Consider the following 9,864-nt stretch of genomic DNA (forward strand, 5'->3'; position numbering starts at 1 on the left):
AACACAACCAGAATTCATGCATAAGGCACACGGGATTATAAGGGGCACTGTCGATTTTCAGAAAAAAAAAAAATATCAAAGGATTGATTTTAAGTGTGCCGTATTTTCCAAACAACACGGTAATAACGATGGCCCGCTAGCATGCTCTACCAAAAATAGTGCTTTGTTGTGTATCTGACGGACGAAAGCCAAACCAGTTCCACACCACTGAAGTTGCAGCATTTTTACAAACCAATTCTGGTTCATCCGTTTCATTTAACGATCCGTGTTCGCTCTTCTCATTCTGCGTCGCCGCCATGTGCGTATGTAAACCTAGGCACTGCGCATGCGCGTTTTACCCATATTCTATCGCGATATTTCATTTTCCTATCGTTGCCCAAAATTACACCGGTATTACCGTGAACGGTATGATATAGCCCAGCCCTAGTGTTAAGTAGTGTTTAGGTAGCTGCTCTGCTCTGTGTTGGTACAGGGCATTGAAAACGATAACAGCGGATGAATTATATTCTTAAACTTAGTTACAGCACTTTCAGAAAGGCATCTATTGTGATGAAATCTACTCCCTACTGCTGTGTAATCAATTATTGTAAGTTTAAATGTTATCAGGAAATGATCAAACTAGAGACGGATTTCAGGAAACACTGTTAAATGTTCAGTTTCTATGCCGTATGTTAAAACAAGATCTAGAGAGTGATTAAAGTGGTGGGTGGGTTCTTTTACATTTTTAGAGAAGCCAATTGAGTCTAATAACAGATTAAATGCCATGTTGAGGCTGTCATTTTTAGCATCTACATGGATGTTAAAAATCATCCACAATAATTATTTTATCTGAGCTCAGAACTAAATCAGATATAAAGTCTGAGAAATCAGACAGAAACTCAGTGTAAGGCTTAGGTAGACGATAGATGATAACAAGTAAGACTGTTTTTTGAGTTTTACAGCTGGGGTGGACAAGGCTGAGCATCAGTCTTTCAAATGAGTTAAAACTCTCAGTCTTGAAGATTGCTGCCACACCTCCCCCTCGGCCTGTGCCTCGAGGTTTCTGATCGTTACTATGACTCGGGGGGTGTTGATTCATTCAAACTAACATAATCATCCTGCTGTAACCAGGTTTCTGTAAGTCAAAGTAAATTGATTTATTGATAAATTACTAACTCATGTACTAACAGAGACTTGGAAGAGAGAGACCTAATATTTAATAATCCACATTTCACTGTTTTACTCTCCAGTGCTGTTTAGAATACTGTATTGTTCTTTCTTTGTTTTTTTATGTTTAAAAAATGTTGTTTAAATGTTGTTGTTATCTTTAAATGTTGTTTTGGCTGATTTGTTGTTTGGTTTTTTGTTTTTGTTTTTTGCCTGTTTGGGAGCTGACATAGCCTCTAAGGGGATGGGGTTTTGGGGGGATAACAGGAGGAGAGAAGCTGCAGAGAGGCGTGTAAGACTGTAACTCTGCTTCCTGGTCCCAGCTCCAGATAGTCACGTTTTGGTGGGTTAAATTTGGATGGAGCAGCTCTTATTTCTACAAATCTGGCAGGGAGGATGCCATCTCTCCTAACAAGACCAGGTTTCCACCTGAAAGTTTCCCAATTGTCTGTAAATCTTGATGTCTTGATATCTTTTTGGACAGCCAGCACTGGACATTATTTTGTCAAAGTTATACACCGATTCAATATTAATTTTACTGATCTCTGACTGACATAACCGGGTGTCATTACTACCGACGTGAATTATAATTTTACTGAATGTACGTTCACTCTTAGGCAGCAGTTTTAAATTTCCCTCAATGTCACCTGTTCTGGCCCCTAGAAGACCATTACTATGGTTGCTGATGTCTCTCGCTTCACATGTTTAAGAACAGAATCGCCACTTTCAAGATTTTGATCTCTGGTGGGTGTGTTGCAGAGTGGAGAAAAAGCAGTTTGACACATGAACAGGTTGGTGGTGTACCTGGGGCTTCTGTTTAAGACTGTGCTTCCTCATCACCGTCACCCAGCCATCCTGTTTTCCCCGCTGCTTGGGGAGAGCGAACTACACTACACTACCTTCGGCTGCACCAGCTACAGGGGCTGGGCTAGCTAAAGGTATTTCAAGGGTGCAAAACAGTCTCCAATTCAGTGATCCTGGCCTGGCAAATAGGCTATATTTATTTTAAGAATAATTATTACTAAAGGAGGTCAAGGAATAACTGAACATCTGACACAATGAGTGGGAAAGTGTAGGTGGGACAGGTGAAGAGGCCCTGCTGTTAAGTCGGCTGCGAGCTAAGCTGGGGAATCCCTAAAGACACAGTGAGTTTGCTTCGGATGAAGCATGTGACGATTACACTATGAAATAAGACGTTATCTATAAGTTTTTAATTAAATCGCTACACAAAAACACCATTATGTGTTGGACCAGGAAGCGATACTCTACTGCAGGAAGTGCGAACACCAAGTGACCCAAAGGAATTGAGATATTGTGTAAAATATTGTTCATAACTTTAAGCTTTAATACAGTCTCACCAGGTAAGTTCTCTAACTCCCCTCCCACACCCCAAAAATTGTCATGAATTAGTTAGAGAAGCACCTGCTTTTTTTCTTTCTTTTTTTTAATACAAGGCTTTGAACATGTTTATTTCTGCTGTAGATTTTACATTTTTATGGAAGTCTATGGGGATTGACTTCCTTTTGGAGTTTGCTTCAAGTAGTTGTTTGAGAAACTGCAGATTTTGGCAAATCAGCAATATCAGCACTGGATACTCTTCAAGTATGGCTTTGCCATACTTCATGGATGCTCAGATGGAACACGAAAAGTTATTATTTTAAATACTGACAGTTCCTGTAGCATTCATCTTGGTTTACCGTGGATTCATAATTATGTCATATGTCACAACCATGATAAATCATAGTCACAAGCAAATTATAATTATTGTTTCACTCCCACATAGTCTTTACAAGCCCTTGCATGTAGGGCACAGGGATGTTATCCTATGGGAAATTTGTCTGAGAGCAGAGTCACCTTAGTTATTGTTAATTCATAAACTTTAATTTCAGCTCCCGCTTCATGCAGTGTTAAATTTGTGCACCAGGACTTCTGTTGTGCAACTATGTAATACTATAATTTGCTTGTGATTATGTATTATATGGCTTGCCACATATGGCATAAATATAACATCATGCTAATTGTACATCTGCTTACTTGTGTCTAGCACTCAGAGTACAGCTTACCAGGGGCTTATTCAGATGGGCATATCAGTGTTAGCAGAAAGGAATGATCAGACAGCAGGTTTTATTTAACTTCATAGTGCTAAGTCATCTAAACGTAAAGTCATCCCATATTTGTAATGAGCCCCCTGGTAGCTTACCCGCATCTGGCTTGGTGTTTAGAGAGGAAGATTCCTGTTGGTCGACGGCCCTTCAGTCAGGCAGGCAGGAGGAGGAGCAGCTTCTCAGGGGACGAAGAGCAGAGTCCACCCCCTTACCCTGCCCAGGGGCCAGCTCGGCCCAGACCCCGCACCCATTTCCACCTAACCCACAAATCAGGTAATGGCACTCTTTTAAAAACAAAACCTGCACTGCACTGCAAGTATCCTGGGTTGTTTTCGTGTGTGTGTGTGTGTGTGTGTGTGTGTGTGTGTGTGTGTGTGTGTGTGTGTGTGTGTGTGGTGTATGAAGGACTGTCTATGAAGACAGTCCTGGTCACCAGGCTACACTGTGGGGCTGGAAGCTGCTGATTCAATCAACCTTTCTCTGTTCGTTATCAACATGAATATTTCATGTCAGTAAAGAGTAGAGTGGTGCTTTACAGTAGGGACTGGGTCATTTATTTTGATGCCTGTCAGGTGGTTTTAAAATTAACTTCCGAAGCAAAGGCTCCTTGCATTTTTGTTCAAAGTGCATGAACACAAGGGGCTCATCTTTGCTACTCTTCTCTTCTGCATTCTGTTCCTGCCTCTAGAGTCTCTCCTGCGAATGAAAGAGGAGACCGCTGAAGTGGATGAATTCACCTTCTCGCAGGGCACCTCAGACCAAGAGAGCAATGGCTCGGGCAGTTACTACATTAGACAGGAACCCTGATGTGACAAAATCGAGGAGGAGGAAACCACAAAAGGACATCTCTGGAAACACCAAACCAACAATCAGGAATGGGGAGAGTCAAACTCACCTGAGAGGATACTTGAAGAGTGATGCCACAGGCCACCTGTAATGTCAGCACATGAGGAATAACATTCCTCAACATCACTTAAAACAATTTTCTAACCTTGTAGGGGTGTGTCCACATAATCACTCAGAAAGTCCTGTCTAATCATAGAAAGCACCCAGAGTCAGGCCTGGGTCATAGATGTTTGGGCATTCTCTTTCTACGACCTGCAGCTTTTTCTCCCTTTCTTTGGCTATCTGAACCAGATGAGCTATTTGGATGATTTTATGTCTTGCAAGCCCATCCAGCCTCAGCCATAATGTGGGCCACATACAGAGACCTGGAGAAACTGTGACAACAATTTATTGAGCCAGGTCTTTAGGTTTTCTTGCGTTTGTTGTATGGGAAGGGGTGGGGGGTTGTTGGTGGTGGGGGTTTTTTGTTTATTTTTTTTTGTTTTTGTATGAAAATGTCAGAGTCAGCCGTTTAGCAGCTGCATGAGCAAAGTAAGGCTGTCAGAAAGATGAGCAGAGTTGTGTATATTTTTGCAGTATTGCCAGGTGGACTTTAATTTTAATAATAGTACTTGAATTTTTCCTTATTTCATTTTGTTTTGATTTTCAGGTTGATTTTTTTTATGTCCTTTTTTCATGTTTTGGTGGCTGTTTGAGTAACGTGTTGTTTTATAAAGTGACTATTCACTAGTAAGTGTAGGCCTATTCAGATAGAGCTACACAAAGAGTTCTTGCCATGCTGCTCAGCATTAATGATGGTCGTTCCCTCCTTTTGTTCTTTTTCCTTATAGTATTGAACAGAAGATTTCCACAGCTACATTTATTCCTCATTTAGTTATTACAGAACCAAAATCTGTTGCTCTTTTTTTTTCCAGACTCAACAAAATGATGACCAGTTTGACAGAGTCCATTACAAAAGTAGTTTTATAATAGATTCTTTTTCAATGTCCTACTAATCATATTATTATTATTATTATTATTATTATTATTATTAACCTTTCACTAACTTTGCAATGTTTTAAACTAAGAAGTCTTTTTGAGCCCATTTGAGAAGCCAAGTTCTTCATTGACCTTTTAGGGTATCTTATCACTTATTTTTTGTTAGTAGATTTTCTTTTTTTTAATCCACATTTACAGGGTTTTCCCACTTTCTGGTGCAGCTTTATACAAAAACACATCTTATGCAGCTGTTGCTTTTTTTTTTTTTTTTTCTTCTTTTTTCTTTTTTTTTTTTATATTAACAAACAAAAACACTTTTTTCACATTCCACTGAGCTTGTATAGACAATATATAAAATATGGACATGGCTACCACGAACCATTGGTTTTCAATTTTTAACTGTCAACATTTAAGTTTTGACCCTTTTTGTTTTGTTTCTTGGAGCCAGAAATGAACATAATTGAACAACAGGTGGCTAAGTTACCAGCAAATGCTAGCTAGGTGGTTAGCAGCCACATACCGCCTAATTACTGCTAATAAAACACTCAGGTTTTCACTCACCAAGGGTGAAGCACAAACATCTTGAATGTTATTTTCCACCAGCAGGGCTGATAATTTGTCAGATAAATAGATGCCAAAAGGCATCAACAACACAAGTATAGTCCAGAAGTCTAGTTCAGTGACGCCAGTTAATGGAGGTGTGGCCTGTTGCCAGCCACACCACAGCTGCCTGTGGTAGTGTGTCTCACACCACAACTTGGCCATATACTGGGATATAAGCACATTTTTCTTTTAATGCTGTAAAGCTGAACATTGTATGTAGGGGTTATGACTTGCTTTTGGAGCTAAGCTTGAGTTTTTGGTCCTGCAGTACCTCTGTGAATGAGCAGTTGTTGAAGCAGTTATCACTGGGGTAGCTTCAGATTCTGTGTGCTGTACTGATAAAAAAAAAGGATTACTGAAGCTGTGGAAATGAAAATGGCTTTTTTTGTTTGTTTGGTTTTTTTTTTAAAAAAGAAAAAGAAAAAAAAAAGCTCCACATTTTGATGATATGAGAATATTTCAGAAGAAACAGGAAGTGTAAGTAAGCAGCAGGTCGCAAAGTTTAAATGAAAAATCGCACTGTTATGATAGGATATGATGACATGTCCCCACTGCCCGGCCATACAATATGCTTTGAGCTTTACTCTCTGATTGTAGCTGCTGTAAAAGATGAACTTCAGTCTTATCAGAGACTTGTCTTATCACTTGGTCCCTGGACATAATCATAATAATCTTGGTATTCTGTTAAAGGTTTATCAATATACATGTCATGTCCTTTTTCTTTTGATTTCAGTTGTAATTTTACCCAAATCTGCATCTGCAGTGTGCCACAATTATATTCAATCTATTATTTAATTTTTAAAAAATAATATGCAATACAGAAAATCTTGAAAGGAAAAAAAAATGTCCTTATTCTGAAGAAATGTAACGTATGACATAATGAAATGGGAATTATAGAATTCATTGAGTAGTAGTAGTAGTAGTAGTATTAAATACATATGAATCACTTAAAAATATTAAATGTATACAAAAGTTTATTAGAAAATTACATTTTAAACGCCCCACCAACCCTAATCTGCTGGATAGAAAGTTAAGGAGGTTGATGGCAGAAATGTAAATTCACTTCATGGCTGTTGTTGGTTTATTCTTTAGTTAATGGAATATGATTAAATACTGTATGTGGCATACTTGAGACTACATACTCCATTTAGTTTCTGTCACTCAATATAGGTGGCTGGACTCCCATGTTAAGACAAAGTGGGAGAATCTACCTTGGTTACAGCAAACTTATAACCAAACAGGTCTTCAAGTAATATGCAATATGGGTTTGTGTGTGTGGGTGTGCGTACGAGTGATAAAGCCATGTATGCAAGCTAGTTTATGATTCATCTGAGCCACAGAATGACAGGTTGTTCTTGATAATTAAACAATGCACTGCTTTTCCTATCGTCTCTGAAGGCAGCATTCACATAGCATAGTGGCATAAAAACATATATTGTATGTAAATACATATATTTATACTCCACCACTGTGATGGAATCAAACAAAGAAATCATCTTTAGCCAGAAAATGGAAAAGACAACAGACCACCTTTGATTATTCTTAGAGCTCGATTTTTGCAACCGTTTATCTACTACCTCCTGATGCTAGCTATGTTTAGCTAAAGCGAGAGCATGAAATAGACTATTGCAGTGTGTTGGCTTATGCAAATGGAAAAAAATCAACAACCTGAAAATAATCCACTTGAAGGCTAGACTTCAAACGTGGAATAATATTATTGCAACACATGAGGAAGTCTTCTATTTTGAATGTAATGCAATATTAATAGATCCAATCTTATTTTGCTATACTAAGTAAAATTTATAGCGCCTGCAAATTTCACGATCACTACACTGTTATCATTAGCATGTAAGAAAAATTAACAATAGGGTGTTGTATAACTGTGACTTTTATGGTCAAAGGGTTTAAAAAGAATGCTCACTTTATGGCCAAAGGATGCTTTTAAATGCAGAGAATCTGTAAACTTCTCAGTAAAGGTAAACTAACAAGTTTCAGATTCAAAGATTCAATTGAATGGTTCAATTCTCAGGAAGTTTTGATCCTTTGTAAAGGTTGTGTGAATCAGCAGGGTTTGAAAACCCCAAAGGCATTTTGATCTTGTAGATTTATTGTATGGAAGCAAACAAGGTTTTAAAACGACAAATTTTGAAGCAGGTCGTGATATTTGAACGCTGAAGCCTCCCCAGAATTGTGATTCTGATTTGTGATGGCATATTTAGTACATTTTTTAATTTATTTCAGAATTTTCAAGAAACAGAACTGTCAAAACTTACTTCCCAGAAATTAAAAATTCATGTAAAACATAAAAATGGAGGGGCATAAATTTATGTTAATTGACATAACAGAAATTTGCATCTCCAGCATCATAAAAGTATGTAAATGTTTTTTTTGTTTGATTCCCCCCCCCCCCGTCAGTCATAGATCCCATTGTTGCTTAATTACAGAATGTCTTTTGAGAGCAATAGTCAAACCTTTTGGACTTACATATACACATATAAAAATAACACACACACAATAAATATATATATGAATGAGGAAGACTGTTGCTAAAAGATCATCATCACTATCCTTTAAAATGATAGTTAAATATCAACATTTGGTATTAAGCTGTGTTTAAAAACAAAATTCATTTAAGAATTAAGTTATGATTCCTTAATTAGAACTCTTTTGCTTCCGAACACTCAAGATGAACCATTCTGCATTCATGTTTAAGTTCATCTCCTGAGATTTGAAAACAATTGTTTTAAAAGGAAAACAATTGTTTTCCTTTTAAGAGAAACTTGTACAAGAAATGCAAAGGTTTTTGATTGTGAAACAATAAATGATTGTCTTACAATAAGTGCAAGACTCATTGACATGAGCCCTTTGAGAAGGTGCTCATGTTCCTGTAATGTATGAAGGCAAAAGGAAACATTAAAATACCTGATCAGCAAAACGTATTTGTACAAAAACAAAATGACTGTTCTGTTTCTGGCCTCCTTTAGATTAAACCCCAAGTAATCAAATGTTATTTCAGATCTCCAGTTCCTAATATTTTCTTGTAGAAAATGTACTTTTTGATTTACCTTCTTTCCTAATGCTCCATCCACAGTTGCTTATATATTTAAAGATTTTGAATCTCAGTAGCTTGAGATGAAAGCAGGTTGATGATTTTGATTTTGGTGGCACGTAACAGTAATAATAAAAATGTTACTCTACCAAAACAGTAATAGTGAGAACAATATGTCATAATATCAGGAATAACATTACCTGATAACAATTTATATTATTTCATTTTCCAAGTAAGACAAACGTGACAAATTTCATTTTGAATTAAATTTCTATGTGGTAAAATAAGTTGGGTATGCCAAGTCAGAATTTTCCTAATTTTGGTGTTAAGCCAAAATTGAAACAAAATAAAATCAGACTTGCAGCTTTATTGCGTTTGCTGAATATTTGTGTAATCCAGTTTTGTTTTTGCCTTTTCCTGGCACTGATAGCCTTCCATAGAAACCGTTTGGTTATGGAGGTCTTGCAGCTGATCTGGTTCTTCTAGATGAGAATAATTAGGTAAATGCTGAAGTTGTTTTGTTTTGATCCTCTTTCCTGGCTTCTAACACGGGTCTTTTGTATGCGATCACTTCCCCTCCTGATTATATTGTGGTGCTATGTGTGTGTGTATATATATATATATATATAGATAGATATATATGGGGAGAGAGATTGTCTGGTAAATTGAGTTATAGTGAAAAATTTATTTTCGATACAAATTGAGGTGGGGGGAGGGAGTATCTGTCAGTTATAAATCTATTGATATTAACAATAACCCTAGAGGTACATTTTCAAAATTGCAGTTTCAAGTTTGTACATCTTTTTGATAGTGTATACACGTTTCTGTTTATATGATTAATTTGTGCTGTGACTAAGCTTTGACCATGTAAATAAAGCCAGAAGTTTGGATTACAATTTGGTTGTCTTTGTTTACAAGCGTTGCCAACTGTTTCTGCATGGCTGTGAAAGTTTCTGGTGACTTTTATAAAAAGATTACTTTTTTGAATTATTAAACTTGTATTCAGTGTAACACTGCCAATCCTCTCTGCTTCACCATTGGACAATACATCTTTGAACATGCACAGAGAATCAAAATAGACCATAGCATGTTAGTGTGCCTCATAATGAAACGTACTATTTTGCATCAGACTTAACC

The 9,864-nt window shown here is 37.2% G+C and overlaps 1 protein-coding gene across 1 annotated transcript in view; it reads left to right on the forward strand.

The window, feature by feature from the left end:
- Positions 1 to 9,623, forward strand: part of mbtd1 (mbt domain containing 1) — a 44,789-nt gene extending 35,166 nt beyond the window's left edge. The window contains exons 16-17 of the mRNA XM_026177598.1: positions 3,369 to 3,524; positions 3,940 to 9,623. Of these exons, the coding sequence (XP_026033383.1) occupies positions 3,369 to 3,524; positions 3,940 to 4,058 (275 nt within the window). The 3' untranslated portion in view covers positions 4,059 to 9,623. The remainder of the gene's footprint in view (positions 1 to 3,368; positions 3,525 to 3,939) is intronic.
- The last annotated feature ends 241 nt before the right edge of the window (positions 9,624 to 9,864 follow it).

This window comes from Astatotilapia calliptera, chromosome 8 (genome assembly GCF_900246225.1).
Source record: "Astatotilapia calliptera chromosome 8, fAstCal1.2, whole genome shotgun sequence".
Taxonomy (NCBI): Eukaryota; Metazoa; Chordata; class Actinopteri; order Cichliformes; family Cichlidae; genus Astatotilapia; species Astatotilapia calliptera.